The sequence below is a fragment of the Physeter macrocephalus genome, unplaced genomic scaffold (genome assembly GCF_002837175.3).
Source record: "Physeter macrocephalus isolate SW-GA unplaced genomic scaffold, ASM283717v5 random_187, whole genome shotgun sequence".
In the NCBI taxonomy this organism is placed as follows: domain Eukaryota; kingdom Metazoa; phylum Chordata; class Mammalia; order Artiodactyla; family Physeteridae; genus Physeter; species Physeter macrocephalus.
The window spans coordinates 9038-22058 of record NW_021145473.1 but is presented as its reverse complement, the minus strand read 5'-3'; the positions used below and the strand labels follow the sequence as shown (position 1 = coordinate 22058).

Genomic DNA, 13021 nt, shown 5'->3' with positions numbered 1-13021 from the left:
GCCTAAGGCCACAGAGGCAGGAACAAAGTGGGCTAGAACACAGAGTTCCAGACCATCGGGGGCCTCTCCAATAGCGACAGACATTCCTTCCTTTGGGGCTGAATCTTCTGCTTCTCCCAAGCATGGGTTTGGGCACCCAGCCCCTTCTTATCTGGGCAGCTGTAGGCCATCCTTTGGATGTGGAGCAGAGGACGAGGTGTCCACCAAGGCTGCAGAGTAGGCGGGTGGGTGGCGCGGGAAGGGGCCTGCAGGGCTGGGGCTCAGCTGCCCTCTACAGCGGGGAAGAATCCAACTGAGCCAAACAGTGGCTCCAGCCTCTATTACCCGAGCTGCCCGGGTCCCATTTTAATTTGGGGGAGGCGGTCAGCTCTGAGATCTATTACAGTCCTCAGGAGCTGGCCCTCAGAGCCCCAGCTCCTGCCTGATTCTTCGACCAGCGCAGGACTGGGGCTGCTCCGAGAGAATAAAGCAGACCAACACGTCACAGCTAATTTCCACACTGTTACTTCACACTCACAGCCACAAGCACAGGCCTCACCCCAGCCTGGCCCCAGAACTGACAAGAGTTCACAGCCTCTGGCCTGGGCTGGTCAAAGGCCCCCCTCTCTGTCACTGTGGAGGGAGGGGGACCTTGGCTCTGCTTGTCACCACCCAGGACTCAAGGCACTGCCCCGTGCAGCCGCCCCACCTCCACGAAGGCCTCCACGCAGCGGTCAATGTCCTCCTCGCTGTGCACCGCTGAGATCTGGACCCGGATCCGGGCCTTGCCCTCGGGGACCACAGGGTAGCTAAACCCGATGACAAAGATGCCTGGGAGGGTAGAGAGAGTCAACCCGGGGCTCACCAGAGCCAGACAGGCTTTTGGGGCATGATATACAGCTCCTCCTTTTCTGAGGACCACAGAGGAGAAGGGAGCTGCCCAAGATCTCAGACAGGGGACTGCCTCATGGCCTAGGATTTTCAAGCTTGGACAGACAGCTGGTCTAAGAGGGGTAGTAGGGCAGGGGGAAGGCGGGTATTCACAGTCTAGGGGTTCCCTCCTTCTCTTTTAGGACCCACAGCCACTCCTCACGCCCCGGCCCCCTTTACCTCTCTTCAGCATGTCATCCGCCATGCAAGAGGCCCGCCGAGCATCACCCAGCATCACAGGGCAGATGGGGTGACTGGCTCCCGAGATGGTGAAGCCAGCAGCCTCCATCTTACTGCGGAATCTGTGGGCACAAATGGGGTGTCACAGGGAGCTGGGGGTCTGTGGAGCAATCACACCCTCTCCTGATGGGCATGTGGCCCGAGGTGTGTGGCCAAGTCTGCAGGGGGGACCAACAAAGACACAGATGCAGACCCAGAGAGGCAGGGGGGCAGCATGTGCAGAGAAACGCGCCAGGAAATGGAAGGAAGAGGCAGAAAGAAGAGGAAGGTGGGCGAGCAGGCAGCCCTTGGCTAAGAGAGCTGAGTCCCAGTGCAACCCGCTGGCGAAGTGGGGCGGGCAGAGGCAGAACCCGTAGGCAGGGAGCTAGGGCCTGCGCAGGCACGCAGGGCAGGCCCTCACCAGCTTCCTCGCCCCCGCTGGCCCCACCCTGCCCGAGACCGCACCGCTGGGTCTTGGCCGCCATAGACTGGACGACAGCGCTGCTCTCCATGAGCAGGTCCAGGGCCTTGGAGGCACAGCCGACGACAGCAGGTGGCAGACTGTTGGAGAAGAGGTAGGGCCGGGCACGCTGCCGTAGCAGGGACACCAGGGATCCAGGCCCTGTAGTGTAGCCCCCTGAGAACAAGGACAGAGGTGGAGATGGGGGGTCGGCAGTCAGAGGCCAGGAGCCAGAGCTTACCCCATGCCCGTCCTGAGAGGACAGTTCCCGCTGTCTTCTTCCCTGCAGCCCCAGGTCTCCCCTCCCTACCTTCCCCGAGACTCTTCCAGGGCCCTGCAGGTAGATGAGGGGAGCCCAGGGGCACAAGCCTGTAGGCACCTGATGCTCCGCCCAGCGCCTTCCCCAGCGTGGAGTTGATGATGGTGACCTGGTCCATCACGCCCAGCAGCTCATCTGTGCCCCTGCAAGGGAAGCTGCCACTGCCACCACTGGCCACCTGAGTGCCCAGGATCATGGATTGGGCTTGCGGGCTGGCCTCCCGGTTTCCCACCCACCCTGAGGAGTCCAACCCAAGGCCTCAGGTGCCGTGTGCTCTCACCGTCCTGTGGCCCCCAGGAAGCCAGTGGCGTGGCATTCGTCCACAAAGACCAAGGCACCATACTGAGAGGCAAGGCAACAGATCTCCTGCAGGGGTGCGATGTCGCCGTCCATGGAAAAGGCCCCATCGGTGGCCACCAGGCGCAGCCGGTGCTTCTGCAGGAAAGATACAGAAGGTAGCCGGTATCATGAGTTGGGCCAAACCACTCACTCTCTGGGCTGCTCGGGGCTCTAAAGGCTCAGCTCGCCCAGTGCCCAGCACAGAGGTGAGCACATAAGCACCACCATGTTGAGGCTGGTACATCCTCTCCTTCACTGGGGCCTCTCTGAGCTTTACCCACCTCTTCCAGAGCAGCCTGGAGCCACACTCAGCACTGGGCAGGAAGAACGTTCGCAGTCTCCTCTCCCAGAGGGCAGGATGGGGTGTGGCCAGTTCTGCCCATAAGCTCATCCCCCCTTATGCCTAGCAGGGGCCTGCCACACATAAGGTGCTTACTAAAACTCAAGGCAGTATTGTGCAACGGAATAAAGCTTTGGGTCTGAGGATTTGGGTTCAAATCTTGGTTGTTTCGAACTTGCAGGCTGTTTGCCTGTGAGTGAGGAGTTGGCCTCTGTAAGCCTCGCTTCCTTCACCGGGGGGTGGGGGTGGGGGGAGTGCTGGGTATGGCAGCAAGACTGAGGATAAGCCCAGTCCCGGTCCCTAGAACCGCTAGGCCTTGCCCCACCTGGGCCTCCTGCAGCTTGGCCTCCAGATCGGCCATATCTAGGTGGCGGTAGCGGTACTTGTGGGCCTTGCACAGACGGATACCATCGATGATGGAGGCATGGTTCAGCTCATCCGACAGGACTGCATCCTCCGGGGTCAGCAGAGCCTGGCAGAAGGCAGTTAGGAGTAGAGCCATCATCCAACCACCTTGGGGCTCTCCCTCCCTCATGACTCCTCCTGAATCAATATTTCATTGCCAACCAAGGCATTCTCCTGGGCAGGGAGGCCAGGAGCCCTCTGCCTCTATCTTGGTCCCCAGAGCCCCAGGACTGGGCTGAATCAGGGGCTTTGCTCTAGCCAAAGGAGGTGAGAACATGTTTGGTGAATGTGTGGCCCCCCTAACACCCTCAGCCTTCCAGCTGAAGTAGGTTATCCTCCAAATGCCCTGGAAGCTGGCCTCCTTGTAAGCCCCAGGATTCCTCCTGGAGACCTACTGGCCCAACCTTGACCTCCATAAGGAATAGACACTGGAGCCTCTAGGCGTGGTACTGGCATCCTGCCAAGTTCTCTGGACTGCACACTCCCAAGCCTTCCACAGCCTCGCAGGTCTCACCAACTCCCGCCCGTGGCCTCACACACCTCAAAGAGGCCGGCGTTGGCATCAAAACAGCTGGGATAGAGGATGGCGTCCTCGCGCTGGTGGAAGCGGGCTATCTTTGCTTCTAGATCCTTGTGGATGCTCTGAGGCAAGTGAGTGAAACAGGGGTTAATGCCTTCTGGGCCACTTGGGACAAGTCCTGGGGACAGAGGCTCACAGGGCCACAAACAGATCCTCCTCCTACTTTTTGCACCACAAGGTTCACCCAGAGCCAACAGGAATCTGGCACATGGTTCCCACTGAGGAATTAGGGGCCCACTAGGTGCTCTTCTTCCTGGTTGGGTCTTCGTTTTATAATGGGGGTTTGATGGTAGAATTATGGGTGCTAATGGCAAAGGATGATGTGTCTCCCCGATATCAAACGGAGTGCCTTTGTTGCTTACTGGCAAAAAAGAGGATTACGTAAGTAACTCTACGTTCATTTGGGCCTCCATTTCTTAGATTTGAAAGCTGTCCAGTCTAAAGTGCCCTGGATGGGAGTCAAGAGTTCCCTTCATTTCACCTTCACCTTTCTGAAAGGACAAGTAATAATAACCACAAGGGCTCGGAAGCACTGACTCTTGAGCTATAGGCCATCTGGGTTCAAATCCACCACAACAGGCTGAGTGCCCCTGGGCAAGTCACTTAATTTCTCTGCGACTCAGTGTCCTCATCCCTAAAACAGGAGCAAAAACAGCACTTATCACTTAGGATTATTATACGCATGAGTTAACATTTGTAATGTTCTTAAAATAGCACCTGACACACAGCAAGCACTGTTTCATGTTTATAAAAGTTCATTTTGTAACATTTACAGAATAAAATTAATAACCAACATTTATTGAGTACTACTATGTGCCAGACACTGTTCTAAACATTTTTACATGTATTAACTCTTTAACTTGGGATAATTTTGTTAAGTAAAATTATCCCCACTTTACCAATGAAGGCATTGAGGCACAGAGAAGTTAAGACACTTGCCCACAGGACCGCAACCAATAAATGGTGCTGGGAACTGAGAGCAGGCAGAATAGCTCAGGAAACCTTCATCTCAATCCCTGCCTTCTCGTCTTCCTTTCCCGAAGAGGAACAGGCATAAGGAGCTCTGTGTTGCAGGTGGGAAAATGGATGTTCAGAGAGGGAAAGTTTCTTGCCCAAGGCTTCACAGCACAACAGAAGCCCGAACCCAGCCTGTCTAGTGGACAGCTCCGGTGGGATGAGCTCAGCTGCCTAAACTAACCCTGCGAACGGCAGCAGCAGACACCTGGGGTCAGCGCCCAACGCTGGGGACCACCCCCCTGCCTTCCCCGCCCGCCCCCGGCCTGGGCAACACCTACTGTGTACCTGGGTGCCACAGATGAAGCGGACAGAGCTAAGGCCAGCTCCAAACTCCTCCAGGGCCTGCAGACCTGCCTGGATGACCTCGGGGTGGCTGCTCAGGCCCAGGTAGTTGTTGGCACAGAAGTTAAGGATTCCTGAGGTGGAGGACGGGGGAACGGACACAGCAGCTCAGGGCCAAGAAGGGCCTGGAAAGGTGTCAGTACCAGGCCCTGGGGACTCAGAGAGGACATGAACGTGGATTCACCCTTGAGGAGGCAACAACCACACAGTATGGTCTGTTCTGGGGCAGAGGCCAGGATGGGGAGCTGGGAGCCCCTTGGAAGCACCAAATCCCACAGCTACAGGAGAGGGAGGGTTAGAAAAGGACTCCCAGAGCTGCGCCTTGAAGGATGAGAAGTTTAAACTCTGGCTTTGGATCATATTCACCCAGAGGAACCAGCCCTTCCTCACTGGCTTCTTCTGTCCCTGAAGACCACCAGCAACCCCTCATCTGGGTCTTGGTTTCCTCGTGGGTAAAAGAAGAGGGCTGCGTCAGACGCCTGCCTTGGTCCCCAAACTCTACAGTTGACTTTGCTGCCTGGTACAGAACTGCATGCCCAGCAGGGTTGCCTCTGAGACCTTGACCCTTGAATTATAAAGCCCAAAGTGAACACAGGTGACCCGGGGAGGAAACTAAGGCTTCCAGAGGGCAAGGTTTACTCAGCTTGGGAGAGGCAAAAACATGATGAGAACCTAGGTCTCCTAATTTCCCATTTTTTGACCTGCTCCAAGCTTCCCTGGGGAAAGGCAGAGAATTCCCAGGACCTCTGTTTTTCAAATGAGCACAACAGCACCCAGGATTCTGTGCCTATTTCCTTGGCAGAAGGCAGTCTGGGGGGCCTGTTTGTAACCAGCACCCACGTGGGGCCTGGCACAGACAAGATGGGCAGTGACCACTGATGAGACAGAAACCAGGGAGGCCTGGTGGGCCAATTCATGGTGTGACTTCTGCAGCAGCCCTCGAGCCCCTTGCTCCCTGTGATTTTGACCAGGAAGTTGGTCTCTATGACCATTTAGCTGACCTTCCAGCTCCAATATACCAGAAGATCTAGACCAAAGCCCAGCTCTGCCTGCAGCTAGCTGGGGGCTTTTAGGCACGCCACTTGACATCCCTGAGCGTCAGCTTCTTCGTCTGTAAACGGGATTAGTCATTTCCACGTTTTGACGTTTGCAGGAGTCCACATGCAGCCATTAGTAGAAGCCTGAACAAAGCAGCAGCTCCAGAAATGCGGGGTTTCTTGTTGCCACCTTCCCACCACCCTTCCTTGAAGCGGTACGGTGGGAGCCAGCTGTCTCTCTCTGTTTCTCACGTTTTCGTAGGGCTGGATCGATCCAGCCCTGCCCTCTAAGCCAAAAAGGTGCTCAAAGGGCCTCCGTGGAAACTGGTCTAACCAGGTTAGAGTTAACTGTGCGAAGCGGCAAGTCCGCCTGCTGGGAAAGGGTCCAGCGGCTACGCGTGCGCTCCCGCCCGCCCACTGCCTCCAGGACCTCCATTTCAGCGAAAGCCTCAGAACGGCCCTCGAACACCCGGCCAGGTCTGAGGATTCCCAGGAGGGGGAGTTACCTCCGGAGATGCCGTCCACGTGGATGCGCGGCCCCTGACGGGACGTGATGACCCGCTCGCTCTTCCAGGTGCCAGCTCCGCGAATGCCTTCCAGCTCCTCCTCCAGGATGCCACGCAGCTGAGCCAGCGCTGACTGCGCGCGGCGGCCGCGAGGGACCCCAGAGAGCGCAGCGCGGAGGACGCGGCCAGCCCACATCATGCCCACCTCGCCTGCCCGCTCCCGGCCTTGCGCACTGCGGCCGCGGCCTGATCACGTGGCGGGGGCCGGGCTCCGGCAGCCAATAGGACTGAGAAGGGCTCAGCTACGGGGCAGGAGAGGCAGACCCCGGGATAGGCGGGCGGGGCCTGGCGGGATCCGCAGAGGACGAAAGTGGATTGATTTGTAAGTTGAGACTGGAGCTGTCCGTGGGGGGGGGAAGGGGGAGGGGAGGCGACGGGGGTTGGAAGGCAAATCAGGGCCGGGCCCACCAGACCCCCACCCCATTCCCATGCCCTGCCTCCACACCCACCTCTCGGAAGGTTAGGGGATGCCCTCTGGACGCCGGAAGCAGACACCTAGAAGCAGGCTGAGGCATATTCCGTGCGCTCCGGCCCTAGCGTTTCCCGGGTTCTGTCGAGCTCTTGGAACTCTCCCCGGTTCTCAGGTGCAAACGCCCCCAGATTTCCCCCACTGCTCGCCAGTCCAGTTGCTCCGCATTTTCCTCCAGTCTTAGAAGTATGAAAAAACACATCGCTCAGGTGTTTTTTTTTTTTCAATTTTATTTTAAAGTTTGAAAATTACAAAGACAGCAAATTCTTCCAGACACAAATAACACTTGTTTACAAACAAAAAGGCGGGGGGTGGGGTGGGACGCGCAATTGCGCGTTTTTCTATTTTATTAAAAACAAGGGAAAGACGACTGTACAGGTTTTTTCTCCCAGCTCCCGGGTGTGAAACTAACTACTAGCCCTAGATATGTATATATACATATACACACACATACACACAGACCTAGCTCTGTAAAACTACTTAGCAATTCAAAGTCGACTGCAGTATGTCTTACTGTCCACTCCCCTCCCCTCCCCTCCTCCCCCATCTACAACTACTTACAAAAGACTCGGAAGTAAAGAGGTCGGGAGGTTTTTAAGTGGTGGGCGGCAGGGCTGGAGCCCCACCAGACTGCTAAGCAAAGCCACCTCTTGTACAGGAGGAACCAAAAATCAGGGGAAAAGCAAAAAGGTCCCCCTAGGATACAATCCAATTGTGTGGAAAAACCCAAGTTTCAACAGGGCACACTGAGGCACTTGGCTGAATGACACTCCACCCTTCCCTCAGAGTTTCCACTCCTGTTTAACAGGAGACTTTTGGAAGCCAGAGACCACCCCCCACCCCCCACCCCCAGTGGCTAGTTTCCAGCTGACTGAGAGAAGCCACAGTTTCTCGGACCAGCTGTCACTTCAACCCCCTCCACGTCCCTAGGACAATAGGGAGGCCACTGGGGCAGACTTAACAGAAGTGACCAGGAAACTGGATTTGGACGCCCCACTGCTCACCACTGGGAGGTGGAAGCCAGCCTAGAGAGATTTTTTTTTTCCACCTCCCTCCTCTGCCGTCCAGCTGCTGCCACCCCTCTCCTCCACGCCTAGGTTCTGAAACTCTCACAAGCAGTGCTCAACTTAAAGAAAACTCGATGGCCTCATAGGTATTCCTACAAACCTTACAATTCCTGGGCTCGCTGTCATCTAGCCACAAGAAGCTGCCTTGCCCATTCTCCCCCTCCCCCCGACTTTTACCTTCACAGTGAACCAACCATCTAACTAAACGAAACACACAAACCCACCCAAATCCCCAAACCCATAAGCATATTAGTAACAAATCAACAAAATATAAGTACATTCTCATCATTACAGAGATGAGATTTCTTGTTGCTGTCCTTGCATCATTGGTTAAGGAAAAATGAATTATTCCCTAATTTCTGAGGAATACAAACTGTCTCTTTATAAAGTCAGAAGGAAAAGGGGCAAAGGGTTGCAGATGAGGATCAGAGAGAAGAAAGGAGAAAAGTATTTACAGAAAATAGGAGACAGGCAGGAGTGTCCACAAGGAAAGCCTCATTGTCACTTCTTCTTGCCGGCCCTCTTGGCACTGGACTTGGCTTTGGGCTTCACTGGTTTGCCCTTCTTAGGCTTGGATGCCTTGACTGGCTTGGCTTTGACAGTCTTGGGTTTTTTGGTTTTCTTGGGCGTGGCAGCTGGTTTCTTCTTGGCCTTCTTGACTGGGGTGGCTTTGGGCTTCTTGCTTGGGGCTTTAGAGGCAGCCTTCTTGGGCTTGGCGGCCTTCTTTGGCGTGGCCACCTTCTTGACTTCCTTCTTCGTCTTCTTGAAGGCCACTGACCTCTTGGGCTCGTCGCTCTTGGCCAGCCGGAAAGACCCCGAGGCACCCACCCCTTTGGTCTGCTTGAGGACCCCAGTGGTGACCAAGCGCTTGATGGACAACTTGATCTGGGAGTCGGCGTTCTCACCCACCTTGTAGTGGCTCTTGATGTACTTCTGGATGGACTGGCGCGAAGAGCCAGCACGGTTCTTCTCCGCCTGGATGGCAGCCACGATCATGTCTGAATACTTGGGGTGGTCTGTGGACTTCTTGGAGGCCTTGGCCCGCTTGGGCTTGGCCGCAGGGGTGGATGTGGAGTTCTCGGTCATGGTGGCCTGCCTGGTCCTGCTGTTGAAGAAGGCACCTTCCAAAGGGCCAGCCCTCGTCGGAAGCCCAGGGAAGCCTGATTCGGGATCTGTTCTGGCGCCTCTGGCTCCCAGGCCAGTCCGAGGCCGGCTCTCGGGGACCGTGCTCGTCTCGCGGGGGGAACTCGCTGGGCCCGGTCTGCGTGGCCCAGCCTCACCGGTCTGTCGGTAGGTCTCGGCGCCGGGGTCTGCCTCCGCCTCCGCCTCCTCTGCCTCCCTTTTCCCAGCTCCGCGTCTGGCGCTCGGGCGGCGCATCCGGGTATTTAGCGGCGGCGGGCGGACCGCGGTGAGGACAGGGCTGCTGGCTGCCTGCTCCCGGCCCGGAATGGCGCCGCGCCGCCGCCATCTGTGTTTCTTCCGCTGAGCAAATCCGACCTTTCCCCCCGGCCCGGGCCTTCCCGCTCCCCGCCGCCGCCCGGGGCCGCTGCCTGGCTCTCTGGGCTCCCCCACCGGGCGTCCCGCCGGCCCGGCCGCCGCCCCCCGCGCCCGCCACGCGCCCCAAACGGCGCCAAGGACCGCTGGCGCGCCGGCACATTTCCCCTTTGCCGGGGGCTGGCTCTGCGGGGCCGGGGAGCCCCGGTGCGGGAAACCCCCCGTAGCAAAGCTCGCCCCTGGGGCTACCGGGGACCCCGCTCCCGGACCGCGGCGGCACCCCCCAGCCCGGCGGAGCGGCCCGAAAGCGGCCCCAACTAACACACGCGGCCCCGAGCCGGGCGACTCCCAGCCGGGCCGAGCCGGGACAGGGGGGAGGGGTCCCTCCCCCGGGGTCCGGTCACCTCTCGGGGGTCATCCCGCCACCGGGCCCCCCGCACCTCTACCCTCTCTCTGTCCATGGGGCCCCTAAGCAAACTTTCCCTGGAAGAGTTGGAAGGGCACTTTCAAACTTTGTCCCTTCCCCCTCCTCTGTCTTCGCTCCCCCAGCGCGCCCCCTGACCTCTGCATCGAGGTTCTCTCCTGAGACCGAACCCCGAATGCTGCCCGGGTCCCCTGAGGGAATGAGGAGGGGTCTCCGAGTCGCCTCTTCTCCTCAAAGACCCCCACATCCTCCATATGTCCTAACTGAGAATTCATTTATAGTCCTCCCTCAGCCTAGGAATTTTGGGGTGTCAGAGACAGAGCTCGCTGCCCCTACCCCTAGGGCCCAGCCTGGGGGTCCAGTCCCCCTCCCAAGGCTCCCCGAAGGCAGTGAGGGGGGCGGTCCACAATGAAGGAGCTGCCCCGCAGGCTCTAACCAAAGACTGTCTTGGGGGCCCCTGCGATGAGGAGAGGCCCTGAGAGCTTTGGGAGCTTGGGAAAATGGGGCTCTGGCGGGGAGGTCGAGGAGGGGGTCGCGCTGCTTGAGTCCTGACTAATCCTCGGAAAGTGTGAGTTGTTCAGGGAGCCGTGGCCCGGACCACCGCCATTTTGCTGGGAAGATGCGATGTCTTTGTTAAAATGTATACATCTTTTCCCGTGCTGCTTGGCAGGTATAGATGAGGAAAGAAAGGGGCGCCACCATCTGTAGAGAACCTTGGGGGCTCAGAGGGGCTTTAGCGGTCTAGAGGCCAGCAGATGGGACCCCAGAGTTCCTGGGACCCCTTGTCTGCAACAGACGTCCTACTCACGTGCAAGGTCCCGCAGGGGCCCGCTTGGCAGGGGCCCTGGGTTGAGATTCTAGGATGCTCGCTCTCTGAGCGTCCTCCCACAACAACCCGCTTTTATTCCCTAAGCAAAGAGGCGGCCACTCTTCACTTAATACGCTGGTAGTGGGGGTTTATAGCTGGTCAAAATTATGAAGGCGGCTCTCCTGTACGGTCCCGGAGCTGTTTGCAGACACCAGCTATTGAGGAGGAGAGCGGAGGGAGGGTTGGAAGGTTTAGATGGGGGGACTGGTCGTAACTGGGAGATGTTGGGGGAAGGGCTCCTACTGGACTTGGGAGTCTCTGAGGCCAGGGAAATTAATGGGTCCCCCCCCCCACACACACACCAAGGGATGGATTAATCCAAATGATTGGGAAAGGGGAGGGGGAGTCCTGAGACTCGGTATCGGTATGGGATGCCTTCTCCCGGGCTTATCTTGGTGTCCCAGGCGGGGAAGAGAAGCCAGGAAAGGCCAGATTAGTTTAAAAGGTCAACCTTCTTATTTGGATGTTGTCAATTACCCCGAAGTTTCCTGATTGGACAACACAACATTCTGGTGGGTTTGTTTTGGTTATTTTCAAAGACAATTCTTCTGGTTCCCACTAAGATCTTGATAGGAAAATAGGCATCCACGTAGTCAGCCCCAGGTCCGAGATGTCGTTTCACCCTGTGCTCCCAGAGACATGTCATCCCCGCATCCCAGGTCCCTGGGTGTCTAAAAATAAGGACTGAACGAATCCAGTGGCACCATGATGAAATAATTTTATTTGCACAGCGCTCTCCACCCGTTTCTTGATCCTTTGCGCCTCCTGCCTGGGGAGGCAGGTAACGCGATCACTCCCCCCATCACCCTTATCTACTGTGGAGGCCACGGGACTAGGAAGGACGGATGGGGGGGCGAACTGCGAGGCTCAGCCCCCGGCGCCCCCAGGCCTTCACTTCGTTTTGTAGCTCTCACATCCCGAGTCCCCGCCCATCCCAGCAACCTGTAAATTCTCTCCCAGAACTGAAGCCAGAAATGGAGGGAGGGGTCGCCTCGGGGTCTCGGGGGCTTTTACCGCCGGTGGACAGCTCTTCTCCCAGCTGGCGACGAGATTCACCGCCCCTGCCCTAGTTCGGGAGAACTGGAGGGGAAGGGGGTGTTGGGAGGGGTTCCCCGGGAGTTGGGCATAGAGTCCGAGGCCGAGGTGGGCACGAAGAGGACAGGCTGCCTCCAGATTGGCTTGGCCTCACCTTGCCTCGCTGACACTGCAGAGCTCGGGGGGCTTCTTGACTTCGGCCCGGCCCGCGTACCCTCGCAGGACGGTCTCGGGTCCCCACCCAGCTTAGAGCCGTTTACCAGCCGGCAGACGGCAGAACTCCCTCCGCCCCATTTAACGCGAGCCCTTTAAAAATTCGGGAGCCACAGAGCTGCGGGCAATTCCTCCTGGGAAATGTAGTCCCCCTATGGCCAGACCCTCACTGAGACCCGCCTGGGACCCTCTCGGGCCTCGGAACGGCCGGGCAGCCCCAGGCGTGGGGAGGGGGTTAGACATCGCCTGTTCATTCACTTAGGGAGGGGCCCAGGCCTCTCTGCTGTTTTTTCACCTGTCAAGAGAGGCCTCAGTGTTTTCACCTATCAAAAAGGGGCTCTACCTACCTCTGGGGTTGGTGTGAGGGTGAAATGAAATCCTGTATGGAAAAGCGTAAATCGCACGAGAATGCCAGGGGTCCTGTTTTTACTAATATGCATGTGTGAATGTGCCAGCATTTACTGAGCACATTCAAGGGATACATAACATCTCCATTTTTCAGAGAGGATGTCTACGATGGCTAAATGACTTGTCCAAGGTGGGTCAACCTGGAGGAAGGAGGGTGACAGGTGAAAGACTCCCAAGCCAATGACTTTCCCACTACAGACATGCATTCATTCTGGTCTTTGAAACACTAAGGTGTTCACTTGATATGTGCCAGGCACTGGGATAGGGCTGTGAACAAGAGACAAGAGATCCCTGCCCTTGTGGAGCTGACATTCTAGTGGAGAAGATAGATAAGCAATAGACTAAATAAAGAAGTCCAGGGACTTCCCTGGTGGCGCAGTGGTTAGGAATCCGCCTGCCAATGCAGGGGACACGGGTTTGAGCCCTGGTCCAGGAAGATCCCACATGCCGCGGAGCAACTAAGCCCGTGCGCCACAACTACTGAGCCTATGTGCCACAACTACTGAGCCT

The 13021-nt window shown here is 57.3% G+C and overlaps 2 protein-coding genes across 4 annotated transcripts; both read right to left on the bottom strand.

The window, feature by feature from the left end:
* Nucleotides 1-490: 490 nt before the first annotated feature.
* Nucleotides 491-7061, bottom strand: GCAT (glycine C-acetyltransferase). Of its 3 annotated transcripts, XR_003678318.2 has the most exons (10): nucleotides 6983-7061; nucleotides 6474-6818; nucleotides 4874-5004; nucleotides 3532-3633; nucleotides 2912-3058; nucleotides 2188-2342; nucleotides 1899-2050; nucleotides 1550-1765; nucleotides 1090-1211; nucleotides 700-810 (listed from the first exon to the last, which is right to left on the bottom strand). XR_003678318.2 is itself a non-coding variant. In XM_028484541.2 (9 exons), exons 1-9 carry the CDS (start codon nucleotides 6670-6672, stop codon nucleotides 659-661), a joined length of 1332 nt encoding a protein of 443 aa, XP_028340342.1. In that variant the 5' UTR covers nucleotides 6673-6736; the 3' UTR covers nucleotides 491-658. The 3 variants fall into 3 exon arrangements, 2 of the variants coding, with proteins under 2 accessions (XP_028340342.1, XP_023983145.1); XM_028484541.2 differs by lacking the exon at nucleotides 6983-7061 and having other exon boundaries at nucleotides 491-810; nucleotides 1594-1765; nucleotides 6474-6736; XM_024127377.3 differs by lacking the exon at nucleotides 6983-7061 and having other exon boundaries at nucleotides 491-810; nucleotides 1594-1765; nucleotides 1968-2050; nucleotides 6474-6734.
* A 277-nt stretch (nucleotides 7062-7338) lies between these two features.
* Nucleotides 7339-9437, bottom strand: H1-0 (H1.0 linker histone). Its single transcript, XM_007111747.4, has one exon. The coding sequence runs from the start codon at nucleotides 9153-9155 to the stop codon at nucleotides 8571-8573; it is 585 nt and encodes a 194-aa protein (XP_007111809.1). The 5' UTR covers nucleotides 9156-9437; the 3' UTR covers nucleotides 7339-8570.
* Nucleotides 9438-13021: the final 3584 nt, after the last annotated feature.